Below are 19,593 nucleotides of genomic sequence, written 5' to 3' on the forward strand. Positions count from 1 at the left end.
TTTTATGTTTTCCTTGGGTTATTCGGTACATTTACTGAAGAAAAAAAGCAAAATTATTGACTCTATACCATATATTTGATATTTAGAACATTTCAATGTCTTCAACTAACCAAGAAATGAAAATACAACAACACAGCTAAAATATTTATGTAAATCATTGAAAAAAATTCAAACTGAATTCATGGGTAAAAACACAACAATTTGACGATATTTTCACATAAAATGTTTACTCAGAAATCAAATTAGAAGCAGTAGAAAGTCCTTATTTTACATATAATTAATTTGTGTCTTTGTCAGCTGCTGTGGTCAACAGTTCTTGTCCATGCTGTCAATCACAGACCCAGAGAGAGTCTTCTTCCTGTAGGGGGCGGGGCCAACAACAATTTAACTGTATTTAAAGCTACACAACAGGACTAAAACCAGAAGTTAGGCAGTTTTGGTGAAATAAATCATCTATGCAATGTTTTGAGTCGAGAAATTAAAACTATTGGGAAATTTGAAATTTAAAATAGATAATTTGAGAAAAACAGGGCATAATATTTGACTTTTAAGTCAGCGTAGGGGTCAATAATTGGTTCATGAATGATTCCTTTACAGTCCTGTAAACAAAAGCACCACAGGAATATTAATTGTGGTTGTGACATTTAATTAAACTTAATGGTGAAATTAAAAAATACAACAGTTCCGTTCTAAAGCCTATTAACCTTAAATAGGTTAATCTGTTCTTGTTTTTACAGGTTAGTGGTTTCATTTACTTTGAAAGTCAAACTATTCTACTTCCCCTCTCATCCGAGGGGCTCGACGGACGCTGCTGGTCCGGTTCAGTACAGTAAAGGTTTTTAAAGACCTGGACCCGGTGTGAGCCGGACTAACCCGGGTCAAAGCGGGTACAAGGACCAGAACCGGACTGGGGACATTTGATTTGACAACCATGAAACCGGAAATAAGAGAAAACAACAAAGTGAGAAGATGAAGAATGAATGACAGCAGCCTGATGGTCGACGAGTCAAATTAGACAGAAGCAACAACAGCATCCTGCCTTCACAATTAAAGTCATACATTAGAAAATATGCATCAAACCACAGGAAAATAAGATTTATTTTTTATTTATAATCTTAAAAAATGAGAAAACATCAGATTTAAGTTAATAAATATGTTTTGAATCTGTCTCAAAAATGATTATTATAAATTGGATAACGTGTGCATTATTTTGAAAGGGAGGCTGCATTTCAGTTGGTTTGACGGTGGCAGATGGAGGTGAATAGACGCCAAATCACGTGTCGATAACTGTGGTTGGTCGTGTGTGTGTGTGTGTGTGTGTGTGTGTGTGTGTGTGTGTGTGTGTGTGTGTGTGTGTGTGTGTGTGTGTGTGTGTGTGTGTGTGTGTGTGTGTGTGTGTGCGTGAATAAAACATGACAAAAAAAAGAGCGGTGACGGTGGGAAACGTGACAACTTACATCATCAATCAGCAGAGAATCAGACGATGATGTTTCATTTTAAGAATCCTGCCAGATTTCAAGAAGATAATCAGAGTTATGAGGAAGCTGATGCCACATTTGTTTCCTCTTTGGGTCTGGATTCTGTCCATGTTTGACTGTTTTGGTGTCTTAACGTCCCCAGTAATAAGAATAATAACAAACATGGACAGATAAAGGCAGAAATAAAGGAATCTGATGTGAGACGGTGTCAACAGAGACAGACTAAATGCATCTCAGAGCTTCTGCCACTTAAAGGCAATTGATTTTTCCATTTCCTTCTGCATATAAAACACAATAAAACACATTTGAACCTTTGAGTGTGTTCGAAGAAATGGCATTTTTATGAAGAATAAAGTACCAATCTTAAAGAACTAGTGCACGGTTCTAAGCACTGACTGGTTAAACCCATTTTTTTCTGCACCTTTAATGTAAAATTTGCAATATCGGCTAAAATAACAAGCCTCCACTGTTCTGGGGCCTGTAATACAAACTGACTTCAACAAATCCAGGATTTCTTTTAGTTATCTGGCTTTACTAAACCTAACAAACTGAAGTTATTAAGTAGTAAAGTCTACCACAGTTTCTACTAGAGTGGCCTTTTTTGTGGCAAATTATAATGTTTGAGAAAAACATAATTAAAGACATACAACTGCAGAAGCCAAAGTAGGAAGAAAAACAGCAACAACAAAAAAACCTGCAGACTGTGAATTAATTATCAATATCATTGTCTATAATTACAATTGCATATTCTGTTGGAGATGTTTTTGGAGACTGTTGCAAAAAATATATTTTTTCAGACAAGGAAACAATATTTTTTGGTGCCCGTAAATCAGGACAACAGGAGGTTTAAGTGTGATTGTGCACATTGTAATAATTCAACAAATATACAATCAGCTGGGTTCATTTTATGATAAAGGAATAACATGACTGACAATATTATGATGGTCTATTTTAGTTTAGAAATCTTAATATTAGCATAATAGTTAGAGTTTATAGGTTTAAGTAGAAGACAAAATAAGAACTGTGTTGCTATTGTTGCAGTTTTTCATCACTAACATTTAGAAAACCATACAGAGGAAATATTTTTAGGTTGTAGTTTGTTTTTGCCATTAAATTATGAAGATCTTTTGAACAATATTGAAGATATATAAACACATTTAAGAGACTGGTTTTGTCTGTTTGGGCTAATTGGGATCTTGTCTGGCGTTCTGTTGATGGAGTTGTGGATAAAAGACTCTTAACACTGGTGCCAATGTCAATAAAAGATTCCACTTTTATTTAGAACATAGTCTAATATCTTTACTTATGTTTTGAGGGTAAATAAAAGTATAATAATGATTTTAAAAATTGTAATAGTTAATCCAAAATGAAACCTAAGAAAACACAAAATGGTTCCTTGAAGGACCTCAAGGAACCATTTTTTTCAACTGAAAAGGTTCCTCGATTTTAAGAATGCTGCAAGTAAAGTCTTAAAAACATCAACTATGTTGGTTAGTACCAATGTTAGACAACAGAAAACCAATAATAGCTAATAGTACATTATTTTACTGAGTGAAATGCCATGTTAATGCTCTAAAAACTACGAAACACACCATAAGATCCATCTGTCTTCAACCTTCATTTTCAGTTCTTTTTTTTCCACCTCCTCTACTTCCTCTGTGAGTTTGTCGCCATCTGTCTGTCAGGACTTGAAACTGCACATCTTTGCCTCCTGTTTATTTTCCATCAGCAGTGCAGCTCCTCTGACATCTCAATAACAGTCACTGTTAGATCTGGGGTTCATAAAAATGATTTCAAATAAAAAAAAAAAAACCAAACAAAACACACATTTAACAGGAAGTACAAATGAAGGATTTCAGATCAACCCATAATAACTTAGTGGAATGGGTCATTTCTCTATGATAAATTGCTAATGATGATGTATTTTTTGGTAAATAAATGTAATTGAGTAGTTAATACTGAGCAAAAACTACACTTCAGAAGAGAATGTTAAACCAAAAACATCACATTTCTGCTCTGAAATGCAGAATTTTTGTTCTTAATCGTGACATCTGTGGATTATTTAGTGTCTCTAACACAACATCTGATCCTGTACAGCGTAATGATGATTATGCAGCTTCCTTTAATCATCTTCTCTTCTGTCAAGGCAGCAACAACAGCAGCCAGTACTGTGTCGGTTGCCAGGCGACAGCGTACCTGCAGAGGGAAGCGTATCTCACCTGTAAGCTGAGACTCAGAGGACACCTGTCCGAACCAAGATGACTCACCTTAACACAGCTTCAACAGGACTACTACAAAACTAGGAAACCAAGACGTCAACTCACCTGACAGATTCAAACTTCGACAGGTAGGTTCGCGGTGTTTTTGTACCTGGAACTACAACATCTCCAATGTGGCCACGGTGTAATTTAATGGGAATTTATTGGAATTTTGCAGCTGTAGCACCACCTAGAGGTGAAATGACATCAGAGTTCAAAGAAGGATTGATAACTGCGATCATTTTGTTGCAAATATGACAATTTGACAACCAGAACAGCAACATCAAATACTAAAAATAAAAAGAAGTTATTGAAAGCTGTTATCAGTTGTTGATTAAAAGAATAAAAAACAATTTCTGTGCATAAAAGTTACATATTTAGAGGTTTTTGTTCCATGAAAATAATCCCTCCCTGCCTTAAAATGGCTTCAGTGAAACTCTACACCATTGTTTAATTTAAAATCTGCACATTTATGAAGTCCAAGCATTTTTCTCCAACTACAACTCGATGCATCTCAAGCACACCAGCTCACCTACATCACTGTAAAGCTACTCTACGCTAACAGCAACTTGTAATTATTGGAGTAAATGATCTTTAAACTGGAAATCGATTCTAAAGAAGGATATTAATGCAGAAATTTTCACTCTGCAGGTTGAGAGGATTAGTTCCTTGCGTTTGTTATGTTTGAAACCCTGGAGGTCTGAATCGGAGCATTAAACAATCACCATCTGGACATGTTAGAGGGTAAAAAACTGGATTTTTCTTGGAGGGAGTCTTTAAAAACCTGATCAAAACATGAAAAAGACAAGATTTATGGAGAGTTTGGTTTAGGGATTATGAGTTAAATCCATACCAAACAGTGCCTGTGTTCTTACTACTGACCATCATGGGTTAAACAGTGGCTACTCCAGTGATTCCAGAGAAATCTAAATGGTATAATTCTCTGTGTTTGTATGTGTAGAAGAGACAGGCAGCAGATGTGAAGATGGCTTTAGCCAGCGGTCACTGGCTGGAGAAAGAAATAAGAGGAGAAGCTCCGAGTCCAAGGTGAGTCATACTGTTTTATCTCCAACTTTAGTCCTCATTTAGTCAGTTTCTGATCGGACTCAGTGGAGCAAACTGGCAGGAATTACAGATAAACAGCAAACAAACACAGCTGAAAATGTACGACTAACCCCTTTATAATAGTGGTGCCATGGTAAAGGTTTAGTTAAGTTCCCAAAGATCATCAAATAAGTGAACACAGTGCCAAAGAAAACACAACACTTTGTTTGTTTACAGCTTTTACAGCTACAATTTTTGTGAATGCATCCCATGGTTGAGTCCACAAACCTCATCTGCTGTCATGTTGAGTTATTTTTGTATCAGCCATTGTGCTTTTTCTATTTTCCCAAAACAAATGGAGCAGATTATCCAAATGAGTCACATTCAGTGAAGGACAAGTACCTGTATAAACAAGGCAGCTAAAATACGGGACATTGTTATTTGAACACTGTGCAATTAAACAACTAGCAAGTATGGACATAAACCATCTAGCATTCCGTTTGGGCCATCACATTTAAACCACTATCAGGAAAACTTGAGGTATATTGAGGACGAACCACATCTTGCTGAACCACAGTTGCTCAAACCGGTATATTGAGTTCTTCCATCTCAGAAACTGGTTTAGCACAACATCCTAAATATCTCAGGAAACTCCTGGAAGACACCAGGCATGCAAATATACCAATACTGTGTAGAGGCACCTCAGGGATTGTGACCTTCGATCACAAAGACCATGTTGAGGTGTTTTTCTGACAGCACAACATCATCAGAATCGCCATCTAATCACCAGACAGCATGCTAGGTGGACCCAACGGCAATGGAACAGTGATTTTGTCAGTCAACAGCTAATGGATGTGAACGTTTGAGGTGAAAACATGTTGAACATCATGCTGAAGGTTGCATACATCGATCGGTGGAGTGGTACCAGTCTTACAATGTGGGCTGGTATCTCTGGGAACCACAGAACCTCTTTGACTGTGATCAGTAGCAATATGACTCCCAATCATCACACTGACAATATTCTTCATCCTGTTGTTGAACCGTTCTTTGACAAAACTGCCTTTGTGGGACATTAAAGCTAAATTTGAATGTTGCGTTTTCATTAGCCCTGAGTGTACACTGTGAAGCTTAGAGGTCATCTGTTGCCATGGTTACCATAGTAAACAGACATTTAAGGTAATAAAACATAATGGTTTAACAAAAATAACAAAAGGTGGTCTTTTTTGTTAAAGTTCAACGTTTTGTAGACCCTTCCATCCACCCCGACCTGGACCAATGCCATCTGGGTTTATCTTTTGCACCTGCCATACCTACTATGGTCACTAGAGGGCAGACTCACGTCACTTAAGTGTTAAGAGCATTCACTTAAACAAATGGTGGAGTTAAATCGGTCATCCAATCTGAACCATCTAGTAGCTGGTTTCCTCCAATGTTACCCTTGAACGATTAGCAATCTTGGGACCAAAACAATCTCAACTTATTACCAAACTTCAAATCAGTTAGAATCCAACTTGTTGGTTTGCACTTGGATGTCAAATAAAGCTACCAGGTCTTCTACTTCAGGTAAGCAGAACTGCTGCTGTGGGATAAATTTACGACTTGATCCACTTGGTAAAACCATTAGCTTTTAGTTGCTAATGTAAGCTAGGTATATTTTCTTCTGCCAGTTTGTCCAGTGTTCTACTATTGCCACCACAATAGTACATTTTTGTTTATTTAGTTGCAGGTTCAGTGGCTGCTGTTCCTTTATAGTGATACAGTCTTGCCAAGAGAAGTAACATTGATTACAAACTTGAAAAGATGATCTTTTTTCTATGTCTTTGATGTCTTGTTCTGTGTTTTTTAAAATTTCCCAGACATGGCCATGCTTTGGCGGTGGCAGGAAACGTTGCCTTTCTTTTCGGAGGAACCTCCAGGATCAACCAAGAGGTTCATTTTTCAAACTTTTTTATTCAGGAAAATAAAAACATGATGGAAACATGGGATTTGGTTTTTATCTGTCTCTTCTTATTTATTCAGGAGGACCGTCATGCTTACTTCAATGACTTCTACATGCTGACAGGTACAGATTAATGCTTAATGGTAGCTTAAAGATGAGTTTTATATTGTGTTGCAGAAGATATCTAAATTACCTTGTGAGCTATTTGATCATGACTGATGCTGCTGAGAAATGTTCTAAAGGATCCTTTTACACTTAAGTCTTGCAATCTGTACTTTTAGACTTTTCACTTTCACTCGAATCAAAATTTCTGGTGCAAAGACTACTTCAGACCAGACTAAACATCTGAATGTTGGTCAGTTAATCTTAATCTGGATCAAACTAAACCAGTTTTTGGAAGGTTTTGGACTTTCAGACACAATGTAGGAAGTTACATTCAGTTGTGTTGTTGGAATTGAAATGGAAACAGTCGGAAAAGGAGACCAAGTTTTTCATTTAAATATTTCCCAACAACTCATTTCAAGGTATTTTCTGTGAGAGGACAGAAGATAGAGGCCTCTTTTAGACAAAGAATCAACGGCAGTGTGTGATACGATTAGAAAAAGCAACGTTTCAACCAATGATAAGGACAAATTTAATTTTTTATTGTGACTTTAATAGCATTCTGGACATTCGACTACCAATCAATCAATGTCAAGTGTGGGAAGACACATGTAGGTGATGATGAAAGGACGTAGGTACGTCAACGCTCGCATATAAAGTGAAATCAAACCTAAGTTAATCAAAACACTGATTTAGACATTGGTTTGGAGATTTGGGAATGAAAAGACCTGAATAGTTGATCTATTTTTTGTTTTTTTATGCTAACAATGTACAATCTACAATGTTTGCAAACATTTTAAGCATAAAGAAATGCTTTCCCCGTGAGTTTTATGTCTTATGTTTAGACACGATGTAGTTTGGTCAGAAACAATGAATGAAACCAGTGCAGGGTCTCTTTAAATCAGGCACCTTAGATTAAAAAACAACAAGACAAACAGGAAAAAGGCATTTTTCCAAAACATTAGTAACTGGATGTTTTCTGATTTATTCAGGTGATATTCTAGAGAAAACCACAAGTCAGATTCCAGAACATTTGTCAGTTTACTATTCTGTGCCACCAAAAGGAAGAGAAAACTCAATTAATGATCACATTTTGATCATATTATGATGAGGTTCTCCTAGATTCATTATGGCTCAGCATCTTTTTTGGCCACTTAACTTCCTAACTTATACTAAAACTTACATCTGGATTATTCTATCTCAAATCATTACATTTTTTAAATCAAACCATCTGCTTGACCATAAGAAAATTGCCTGTCGACCCACTTTTAGCAGTTTTTTCCTCCCGCATATTGGATTTTGAGGCTGTTTGAACAACAATTTCCACCAGCTCTATGTGGGATATTGTCTACTCTATCTACTCTACAAGACGTAATATTGGAGTCATTCAACCAAACATGCCTGAACTGGAAACTGAGTCGGAGGAAGAATAATAATACAACTGCAGCTGCCAGGACGGGTTTCTTTATGTTTTTCAGGCTGTTGTTGGCACACAAACAGGTTTCCTAGCATATAAAAACTCCATGTAGACATAAAAAAAAATCATTTGAGGATCTTTAAGTTTAATCCAAAGGTAAAATAAATACACTTATATCGGCGTTTGAAGAGCTCGAATGAATATTTTAAAATCCTTTGTCTGGTTCTTCTTGGTTGTGCGTTACGTAATATCCCCACTGTGGCTGAGAGGAATAAATAATTCACCGTGTTGTTGTTGTTGTTTGTAGTTACTCCTGATGATGTAACGTGGGAGGAGATTCCTCAGAGTGGAGAAGTTCCCTCAGCCAGAGCAGGACACACTCTCTGGTAGACCTGAACCACTCAGCTTCAATTATTCATACTTATACTGCATTTATATTTCATACTTTGAGTTCAAACAAACTCCAGCAGCTTGCATAAGACTGTAAACGTCTCGGACGGTTGGCACAAGAGATTAGTGTCCGATTTCTCACTTTGCATTCTGGGAATAATTCAGGAAAGAAAGACCTCGCATCACCGTCGTCTTTGATTATTTCCAGTTGTTTTATGTTGGTGTTATTTGCATAACATATCTAGCTTCTCGCAAATGTAAAATGCAGCTCAAAGTGCTTTACATAATATTACATGAAACATTTAATCAAATGAGGAAATTGCAAGGTTCCATTCATGAGACTTAAAGTGGTTTCATAAGAAGGATCTCTGAACTGTACTAGCAAATGTTCGGGTTGTTACTCAATAAAAGTGACGGATTACACATTATTTATTACTGTTAAAATATGTGGTACATTACTTTACTCAATCGTTTCCTGTAGAAAGTAAGATTCCAGAAAGATTTTTCCACGTCTTTGCACCAGTAGTGGTCCGAAAATATCACAGAAAGACGTCACAGAGTCTTTCTCATTCAGTTTGTCCTACATTTTCATGTGTTATAGGAATATATCCGTAATTTTAATAAAAAAACAGCTTTAATGCAATAAAAACAGACTCTAAATCCTTAGATTAATGATACTTATCAAAAAATCTATGTAATGTAGGTCATAATAATCCAAAACTAAACATGTAGAATACTATGAAATATGTGTTCAAAAAATGAAACTGAAAATCATTTTTATTGGACTTTTATAACCGATTGAGTAGAAGTTGTAGCACAAAAACTAAAGTATTGGTAGATAGTGTGATCCAAGTAGAGTTCTGGAGTCTCAGAATGGTTGTCCAAATATAACTACGATCATAATTTTATGTGATACAGTATTTTGCTTCTCAGTGTGGTTAAGGGAAGCCTGTACCTATTTGGAGGAGCTTCCAGTCCAAACGCCACCGAATGTCTCCCAGGAGTCTACAGCTTCGACATAGGTCAGGATGCTAGAGGAACATCTCTGGGCTGCTTTCTGCTGGTTCTGCTTTTATTTTCTGAACACCAAACACAGCAGTGACGGTGTTTCCATGTCCTGACAGTGTCTCTGACCTGGGAGTGTTTGCTAACTGGAGGTTTGGCCCTCAGAGCCCTCAGAAACAGCTCTGTGGCCGTTGGAGATAACATCTACGTCTACGGAGGCGTTCTAGACGGGAATCCAACGGACGACCTCATGGTCTTCAACACGGGTATGAAAAATATAAATACACATGCATCAAAGTGACTAATATCTCTCCTGTTCTTTCATTTCTGTTACAATCAACCAACAAATAATAAAAATATCTTGCTATTCAAAGATTCTGACGTTGTCTCCGTTCTGTTTGTTTCAGTTTCTCTAACCTGGACTCCGGTGAAAACAAATGGATTGCCGCCTCCTGCTCTGTGAGAAACTTAAATAAAAAGAACAAAAGCTAAACATATTAGGATGATCTGATGATGTTTGTTTCTTGTGTGTCTTTGTGTAGCTGGGGTCAGAGTTTTGCTCTGGTCGGTGATCAGGTGTTCATGTTTGGAGGTTATGGATCAGGAGGAGAATTCTGCAAAGACGTTTATGTTCTGAGTACAGGTAAACACACATTTAACTCATCTCTCATTTAACCTTCATTCTTCCACTGAATAAACTTAGTCCTGCCATTCATATAAACTGACTGGAAATATTGTATGTTTTTTGAACAATTTTAACAGTATTTTTGTGGAAAATGTACAGTTATTTTACAGCATTTTACTACCACAAATCTGCATTTTTATAATTACTAATTCTGTTATTTAACTGTTTTACTTGATTTAAATCAGATTTTTTTTTCACAGATATTTGCCATTATTTGAAAAAACATAGACGTTAAAGACTGAAAATTTACACATCTTTTCCTTAACTTTTATTTAGTAGATTTTCTTTATTTTGTGATATTTCAGAAAATATCAAGTAAAGTCACAGAAAAAAAATATTAATTTACATATTTCAAAAAACAAAAGACCCAAACTATAAATATTATCTGCATGAAAAATTTGAGTTTTTGAAAAATGTACGTGTGAATATATGAATCAGCAAAAATTATATTTTAATTTTTTAATAATTTTACAGGTATTTGTTGTTATTTTCACCTTTTTTCCCCCATTTTTTGAATTTTGCAGTATTTCACCATTTGTTCACTTTTGAATTTAATTTTTTTTAACCAATTATAAAAACTGAATTACTTTTACAATGTGCAGACAAAAAAAATAATCAAATAAGATAAATGATTTAACTTGACAAAGTTGTTCAAAGGTGTACTTACTGGTGAGTTGCAAGCTTTGCAACATTAACTGAACATTAATGTCACATGAAACTTAAATGAATCAATAAAAATAAAACAGATCAGTCAGTTTCATCCATCCATTATCTATACACCGCTTAATCCTCACTAGGGTCATGGGGGGGGCTGGAGTCTATCCCAGCTGACTCAGGTGAAGGCAGGGGACACCCTAGACAGGTCACCAGTCTGTCACAGGGCTACATACAGAGACAAACAATCACTCTCACATTCACACCTACGGGCAATTTAGAATGATCAATTAACCTCAGCATATTTTTGGACTGTGGGAGGAAGCCGGAGTACCCGGAGAGAACCCACGCATGCACAGGGAGAACATGCAAACTCCATGCAGAAAGATCCCGGGAAAGCCGGGACGCGAACCAGGGATCTTCTAGCTGCAAGGCGAAAGTGCTAACCACTACACCACTGTGCAGCCCTCAGTCAGTTTCAATGCAAATAAATATTCCTTGGTGCGTTTGAGTTTTGAGCTGTCATAATCCTCCCTACAAACTACATATCTGCACAAATAAACACCCACATAATGTAGAAATGAATGAAATACCAAATATAATAATAAATACTAAGAAAAATTAATCAAATCTAAATAAATGCATTTAAAAAGAAGAAATGTGTAGCTGGTAGAGTAGATGAACATGTTGAACACAGTGCAAGACAAGTTAAAAATCAACAAACAGAAAGTTTTACTTCTGATTTCCAGTAACTAATCATTAACTCTGAGTTTCTTTTGTTCTTTTAGAGAACCTTCTGTGGCAGAAATGGGAGGTTAAAGGAGAATCACCAGCAGCCTGCAGTGGACAAACTCTGACTGCACACCACGACAAAGTACAAACACATTATTATCAATAAAACGAACGCTTTAACTCGTAATACATGAGTGTAGCAGCGAAACAGACGCAAGACAGAAGTAAGAGCAGTTGTGTCTAGCAATGCAGAATTGTAGGATTCATTTTATGACATGTTCTACTACGTTTAGTAAACTAGAAAATGTGGCCTCCCTACAGGATGTAGTGCGTATAGACAATAGATGAAGTTCTCCAAGCTGAACAACCACATATCTCGACCTTCTGATCCAGCCTATACAAGCATTTCCTGAAAGTAGTTGCCCAAATAGAGGCGTCTTCTCACCTCTGTTTAGTCACATTTCGACACAAACATAACTTCAACTAGAGTAACGTCAAGGTCTGGGATAAAAGAGAGGACTTCTAATGTCATGAATACAATAATAAAGAGGTAGTTAAGGTTGGGAAGTGGCCAACAGTTGAAAGAAATGGTGAAATTTGGTTTGAAATGGCAGTTTGGCATTTTTTGGACCCATCCATCAGCCCCAACCTCCTCCCTGCAAGTCTATATGGATCTATTATTATGTTGCCTCACATTAGAGGTGAAATACAACCAAGCTACTTGAAAAAAACAACCTCTAGGGCCATTCATTTATCGGAAAATAGCCTCATGTATGGTTTATTTCAGTATTGTTGTTGAACATTTGGCAGTTTTATCAGTTACACAAACGTTGTGCTGCAATTAAAAAGTAACGGTTCATTTGGAGATATTCTTGTAGCTCAATTTCAAGTAATTTTTTTTATCCCAATCATAAGAAAACTGTGAATAAAATATTATTATTACCACAACCATGCAAAAAAATGAACAGAATGGATCAAGACAAGCACATAAAAATAGCCAAAGGGTATACAGTTATTATTTTACAAATAAAATACTGCAATTAATGACCTTCAAAAGTATCAAATGAGATATACAGTGTAGTTTATTGTAGATGGGTGGTTCTAATAACAATATTCTGTCATGTATGGAGTATTTCATGCTGTTTTTATGGTTTTATTGAATGTTCCCCTCTATAAATAACCATGTAGGACATCTACCTGTTTGGTGGCAAAAGCACTAATGAGGACGGTGTGATGGCGTCCTACAATGAAATCCATAAACTCAGTATCGGTGAGTGAAATGCTGCAGATTCACCTTTAAACTGAGATTTACAGTAATACTTATTTCATATTTCACGCTTTGTCGTTGCAGCTAAGATGAAGTGGAAGGTTCCTCTGTATGTTGGGATTCCTCCAAGCCGTCGACATGCTCACACTGCCTTCATCCTCCACAGCCATGTCAGCATGCAGATGAACATTTTATATGGTTTATCATTGTTTATGGCCTGTTATTTAAAATATCTTTTTCTTTGACAGCTGTATGTGTTTGGAGGAAAGAATGAAGAGCAGGATTTTAATGACCTGAAAGTGATGAAGCTCATTAACCCATCAGAGAGGCAACCAGGTACAGGATACAGATTTATTTAATTTTAAAACATACAGAGACATATTGGTGATTTTACTGGTGGTAGAACCTCAGCAGGAGTGGAGCTACAATACCAAGTTTGCCCTGAGGGTGGCGCTAAAGGAACAGTTAAAAGTAAAGGGTTCATCCTCCAGGCAACACGAATGGACCATGAAGTTTAAAATATTCAGACAGTACTAAGAGACCTTCAATATTTAATTTCAAATGGATAAAATGAACTGAAACCTCTCATTTATTAAAGTATACACACCTTTGATTCAAACCCGTTTAGCAGCAGCTACAGCTTAGGACTTCCTGGGTAAGATTTTGGACTTAGACTTTAGTTCATGCCATTCTACCTTATAGATCCTCTCAAACTTCATTACATTGGATGGGAAGCATTTTGGAACCGCTGTCTTTAGGTTTCTACACAAATGTTCTACATAGTTTAGGTCCGAGCTTTGGTAGGACCAATCAAAGACGGTCATCACTCAAAGAATACTCATCCAGTGTTGTCTTGGATATTTATTTTGGCCTTCAGGATGAGATTGTTGCATCACAGAATGAGTTTTCTTCAAGAACATCTCTATATTTGGCTGGATTTATTTGTCAGGATTCTCTGTTTCGGCCATAGAGAAATACCCTGATAGCATGATGATGCCACCACCGTGCTTGGTTAGAAGTGGTATTAGCAGGTGATGAGCAGTTCCTGGTGTTCAAACATATTAAATACAGTTTGGTAAACTCCACATGGGATGTCATCTGTCTGTTACTAAAGAGTGGCTACTATTTACTGCTCCACAATAAAGACCTCATGAATAAGGTCTCATTTTTGAGGAGGACTTCTTATGTTCGACTTAAGAGACCATTAGATTCTTCATCACATCCTTGACTAAAGACTTTCCTGCTTGGTTCGTAAGTTTGGACAGACAACTCTAGGTGGTTACAGATTTCTTCTGTTGGTAGTTATCAGGGCCACTGTGCTCCTTGGAAAACTGAAACCTTCAGAAACTGTTCTATACCCTATGATTTCTAAACTATGTCCAATCCATTCAATTTATCACAGATGGACTTGAGTCAAGTTCTAGATGCATCTTAGGGATATTTAAAGATAACAGGATGCATCAGACCATTATTTGAAGCCACAGCAGAGTCTGATTGCTTTCTGAAATGAGAGATTGCTATTTTTGACTTTTAATAAATGTGCAAAAACTTGCGTTAAAAATGTTTTTAGCCCTGTTTTCATGGGCTACTGGGTGGACAAAATGGCAAAATTTAACCTGCAACACAAGGTGCACAAAATGGAGCCACTTCATCATCATAATCGGGTCAGTTGATTTCCGTTTCGTGTGCACAAGAATAGTTTCACCACAAAGCTGTTTGTGGTGTTGCACTCTATGAGGTTGATGTCAGAAAACTGAAAACTACTGAATCAACGTTGTCTCCACAGTCATGAAGGAGATTCTGTCAGAGTTCGGCCTGCAGGGCGTCAGCCACAGGTCAGCAGCTGCTTTTTACACCTGGGATTCTGTTTTTAGATGTGTGTGTGGTTTCAGACTCTGGTCACGCTCTCTTTGACTCTCATCTCTCACTTCTGACACTTTGGTTTCATTCTGGTTTTGACCGTTAACAGCTTCACGCCTACGAAGGTTCCCAACGTTCGCTATGAGCTCAGTGATTCACCTCCGTCCAACCAGCCCAGGAACTCTGCAGCTAACGCACAGGTGACACCAAACACACAAGAGAAGTGTTTTACTTGAATAAATATACTCAATAATTAGTTAAAGGGGGCAGTTTAAAGCCCCAGTTAATACACTAAGAATCTTATATTTCCTGCTTCAGGTGTTTGTCCACAGAGACTTCAGTGCAGTTCGAGATCAGGCCATGAAGATGATCCAGACGGCCTTCACTCTGCTGGACCAGGAGTTCCAGAAACTGGATCAGTACATGAGCACGTTTATCGACCTTCGACATGTCTGAAAATGTGCCGACACCACCGGCAACCTCAAAAAAAACAGATCCAGTCACTTCAAAGACACAACTACACATCTTGTACCGATTGTTATTTCTTTTTCCAGAGAGAAGTCCGAGTTGTCTAAAGCTGCTGCAGCTCTGCAGAGAGAAAAAGCCGCTCACGAAGCTCACAGAGAGCAACAACAACAGGTTTCCAACGTCTTAATGTGTTCTAAAACTGATGCTGATGTTAGCATGTTAGCATGCAAAGCATGATTATACTAAATATAGCAATAAACAAAACAATAAACAAAGTAACAGATAAATAAGATGCATGTATGTTTGTGTTTGTGCTTCAGGAGCTGCAGGAGATGCTGGACAGGCATCGCTCTCAGAATGAATCGTGGCTTCGAGCAAGAGCTGAGGAGAACGACCGAGAACGGAGGGAGCTGTGCAGACTCAGAGTCAGTAAACACATAAACATGTAACCCACTAAACCCCAAAGCTTGGTAGCGCCAGAAACTGTAAAAACATACAGAATTGGCAGATTTTCAAATTTCAGGCAGTCCTTGAACCTATCACGAGTGACATAAGGATCCTTCAGGAGAAATAACCAAATCTAAGCTTAGAATTGTTATATTTCATCACAGTAAACTTTATTCTGCAGGTTTAATTGAAGAATTAATCAAAAAATGTTCAATGTTCCAGTGTTCTAACAACCTTTTAAGGATATTTATCATTTCAAATATTGTTAAAACTAAACTAAGATGGAACGTTTTAACATTCAGCCCGTGTTTCGAGGATGTTGTCTGATTACGTTACCCGAAGAAGAACAAAAAAACAAAATGTTTTCAAGATGTTATCGAGGCCTCAGAGGACAGGATGTGTCTTTATACAAATGTTCCTGTAAGGTGGAACATTTTGTCTGCAGTATTCTCAGGATGTTTTGGGGTTGTCACTGTTGTTAACGTTCTTCTAGAAAACGTTCCCACAACGTTACATGATACCAAAACAAGGACATTCGTGTCTTTAGAGAACCTTCATCTTTAACATCACAAACGCCATAGATCGGAATGATGGAACAAGACTTTCTTGATAAATGTATGGGAGACGGTGACATAACCATGAAAAGCTGTAGGTCGAAGACATCGTAAACCGAGGACCTACTGTAGTGCGTAGAGCCACCATTTTTTCCAAGTATTGGTAAAAACCAGTGGGCTCTTGGTAAAATGTTGTACATATCAATTCCAGTGCTACAAAATAAAAATAAAAAAATCAATTTTCTAAATCTACCTCCTGTTTCTATAGGGGTGCAGGTCTTTATATTGCAGTGTAAAAGTAGTGTACAGTGGGAAAAAACGGGACACAAGCAAATAAAATGGACAGAAACTGAAAAACAGCATATAACAAGTTGTTTTATCATCATATAATGGTTTATGAATGGTCTATGAGTGCATTACAAAAGCGGTGCACTAGATTCAAAGATGCTGAATGAAAATTTCTCATCTGGTGCCAGAATTCAAAGACTTTTACATCCATGGTCTACAGGACAAATGGTTTTTGGACTAATGGGATATAAGAAGCTGCTAAGAACAGCACCAAGGCCGAATGGTGCCACTTTATCCATGTGGTTTAATGCCATCATGGCTCGGTCCTGCTAGGGCTGGACACTTTACATTAGGCTTAAATGATGTTAAATGTGTGATGGTGTGTTTGTTTCCTCAGGAGGAGGTGTTGCAGGACCAGGAGAGGCTGAAGGAAGAGCAGAGCAGCATCCAGAAACGCAGCGAACATCTTCTATCCATCATGCAGCAGTTCAAAGGAATGTAGACGGTTCCACGTTGACGTTTAGACCAGCTGGTGTTATATGTAAAAGTGTCCACAGAAGGACTTTTTTCAATCATCTCAAAGGTGAAAGTTCTCGATGGATTGCTGTGGAGCTGTTAGATTCTCACTCAAAAAAGGTATATTTTTTAAAAAATGTGTGGAAAAATGTGCAACAATACCGCAAAAGTGCAAGGATTTCATCGTAATTGTCGAATTATACAAAGCAGAACAAAGAAAATTGGTTTCAACAATTAGAGTCCAGAAAAGTCATCAGAAACCAAGAAAACGAATCTGACCTTAGGACTTGATACAAGATTAGAGAAAATGTCCAGTTAAGAGTTTTTTTGCAGTTCAGCTCAATAGAAAACAGGATCCATTACCCTACTAAATGTAAAACTCTAAATCTAATGTTCTAACAACATTTTAAGGATATTTATAGTTTCAAATATTGTTAAAACTAAACTTGGATGGAGAGGTTTAACATTCAGAGGATGTTTCATGGATGTTGTCTGATTATGATAACAGAAGAACAAAAAAACTGCGTTCAGAAAATGTTTTCAGGATGTTATCGAGGCCTCAGAGGACAGAATGTGTATTTATACTAACGCTCCTGTAAGGTGGAACATTTTGTCTGCAGTATTCTCAGGATGTTTTGGGGTTGTTGCCTTTGAGAATGTTCTTCTAGGAAACGTTCCCACAACGTTACATGATACCAATAGAAGGACGTTTGTGTCTTTAGTGAACCTCTATTTGCATTTAAAAGGAACATTCTGGGAACTAAAGGAATAGAAAAGACTGAAGACATCGTGAGAACTTTGCAGAACTTTTTCACAATGTCTTTAGACCTAAGAAAGATTCTAGCTGGGTGGTTACCATGGTGACGTGGCACCAGGGATGGATATTACACGTCAGTCAAACTAAACAATAAGGTTTTGTGTAAACAGACTTGAAGACTCGTTCATATTTTGGGGGTTTTGTGGTGTGTGATGGGTAATGTAGTCCCAGTGTGAGTAGAGTCTCATTATTACTCCGCTAAGGAGTTATGTGATGATTGGTGTTGGTTTGTCTGTCTGTCTGTCTGTTTGCAACATTCAAAAACGGACTAACGGATTTGGAGGAAATTTTCAGGGAAGGTCAGAAATGACACAAGGACCAAGTGATTAGATTTTGGCAGTGATGCAGCTTATAGTCTGGATCCACGGATTTGTTAAAGATTTCTGTATCATTGTGAGATAGCGGCACGGTGTCACTGTAACCATGACAACAAGTGAACACTGCTGCCTCCCGAAGATCACATGATTGCGATCCTACTACAAATCCACCACTGAGGACTTCTTGGGACTTTAGCATCGGAACTCATACAAGGACTGAGCAGCCTTGGAGGAGTACTGAGCTCTCACTGCTTTTCTGGTTTAGTTAATGTGATAGAAGGAAAAGTAAAATGCAAAACAGAGGATGTGTTCCAAAGATGAATCCTGCAGAATGTGAAGAATAAACAGACATTTAGGCCTCAGAACAGAGACCAGGACTCACTTTATGAACTGATTAACTGTCTGTCTGACTGTCTGTCTGCCTGTCTGTCTGACTGACTCTGTCTGTCTGTCTGCCTGCCTGTCTGTCTGCCTGTCTGACTGTCTGACTGTCTGACTGTCTGACTGACTGTCTGTCTGTCTGACTGACTCTGTCTGTCTGCCTGTCTGACTGTCTGACTGACTGTCTGTCTGTCTGACTGACTCTCTGTCTGTCTGACTATCTGTCTATCTGTCTATCTGTCTGTCTGTCTGTCTGCTCCTCTGTCGCATTCAACAGAAGGACGGATCACTATTGGGCAGGGAAGACCAGCGTACTGCGCCAGTCGGTGTCCTTGTCTTCGCTCTCGGTTGCAGTATTTAGCAGCAGCAGCAGAGCGGGCGGAGACAGAGGAGAGTCAAGGAGGTGGAAATAAGGCAGGAAGTGAGGCTGGGAAGAAAAATAAAAGATCCAAGATTCAAGATTTTTATTTGCCATTTGTACACATAAACAGACAGTTTAGGAACATAAGAATTCCTGGAAGTCCAGTTAAAGAACAGACAACACAACTGTCAAAAGTTGAATCAAAAAGACTCTACAAGAGTGATTTAAAGGATAAATACAAAAAAAAAAGAAAAGCCGGGACTCTCCCTTGTAATGTTAGAATCCAATTTCATTAACCATACTTGCTGTTTTATTCAGTTATTTTCCCAGTAGAATCCACACTATTTAAAAAAATAAATTAAGTGAAGTCAATGCATAGTTAACATATTTGCTTAAATTATCAAATATATCAAAAACTATTGCAAAGACCAATAAAAATAAATTTTGTGTATAAACATCATATTTGCCCTAATGAGGATTAAGCAGTGTATAGATAATGGATGGATGGATGGATGGATGGATGGATGGATGGAACATCACATTTATGTTAATTTATCTGTCTATTTATTTTATTATAAAAAAAAGAGGTCATAAATCCCAAGCATAAGTCAGA

At 37.5% G+C, this 19,593-nt stretch overlaps 2 protein-coding genes across 5 annotated transcripts in view; one reads left to right on the forward strand and one right to left on the reverse strand.

Moving 5' to 3' along the window:
* Positions 1 to 213: 213 nt before the first annotated feature.
* dnajc25 (DnaJ (Hsp40) homolog, subfamily C, member 25) overlaps positions 214 to 19,593 on the reverse strand; it is a 45,853-nt gene continuing 26,473 nt past the window's right edge. Inside the window, exons 5-6 of one of the 4 annotated variants that reach the window (XR_008599371.1) lie at positions 3,803 to 3,926; positions 214 to 358 (exon numbers count right to left, since the gene is read on the reverse strand). Coding sequence is in view for 1 of the 4 variants with exons in the window: in XM_055004101.1 (XP_054860076.1) it covers positions 18,909 to 19,046 (138 nt within the window). In the remaining 3 variants the exon portion in view is untranslated. Of the gene's footprint in view, positions 359 to 2,728; positions 3,675 to 3,802; positions 3,927 to 13,308; positions 19,047 to 19,593 lie in introns of those variants that run through there. The other 3 variants (XR_008599372.1, XR_008599370.1, XM_055004101.1) reach the window with 3 other exon arrangements.
* On the forward strand, positions 3,680 to 17,125 carry zmp:0000001301 (uncharacterized). Its single transcript, XM_055004100.1, has 19 exons — positions 3,680 to 3,825; positions 4,698 to 4,783; positions 6,637 to 6,709; positions 6,800 to 6,842; positions 8,546 to 8,624; positions 9,562 to 9,650; positions 9,753 to 9,899; positions 10,041 to 10,092; positions 10,176 to 10,276; positions 11,761 to 11,846; positions 12,893 to 12,974; positions 13,056 to 13,141; positions 13,220 to 13,307; positions 14,758 to 14,806; positions 14,941 to 15,031; positions 15,150 to 15,250; positions 15,386 to 15,470; positions 15,620 to 15,724; positions 16,986 to 17,125. Exons 2-19 carry the CDS (start codon positions 4,722 to 4,724, stop codon positions 17,088 to 17,090), a joined length of 1,524 nt encoding a protein of 507 aa, XP_054860075.1. The 5' UTR covers positions 3,680 to 3,825; positions 4,698 to 4,721; the 3' UTR covers positions 17,091 to 17,125.

This window comes from Amphiprion ocellaris, chromosome 17 (genome assembly GCF_022539595.1).
Source record: "Amphiprion ocellaris isolate individual 3 ecotype Okinawa chromosome 17, ASM2253959v1, whole genome shotgun sequence".
Taxonomy (NCBI): domain Eukaryota; kingdom Metazoa; phylum Chordata; class Actinopteri; family Pomacentridae; genus Amphiprion; species Amphiprion ocellaris.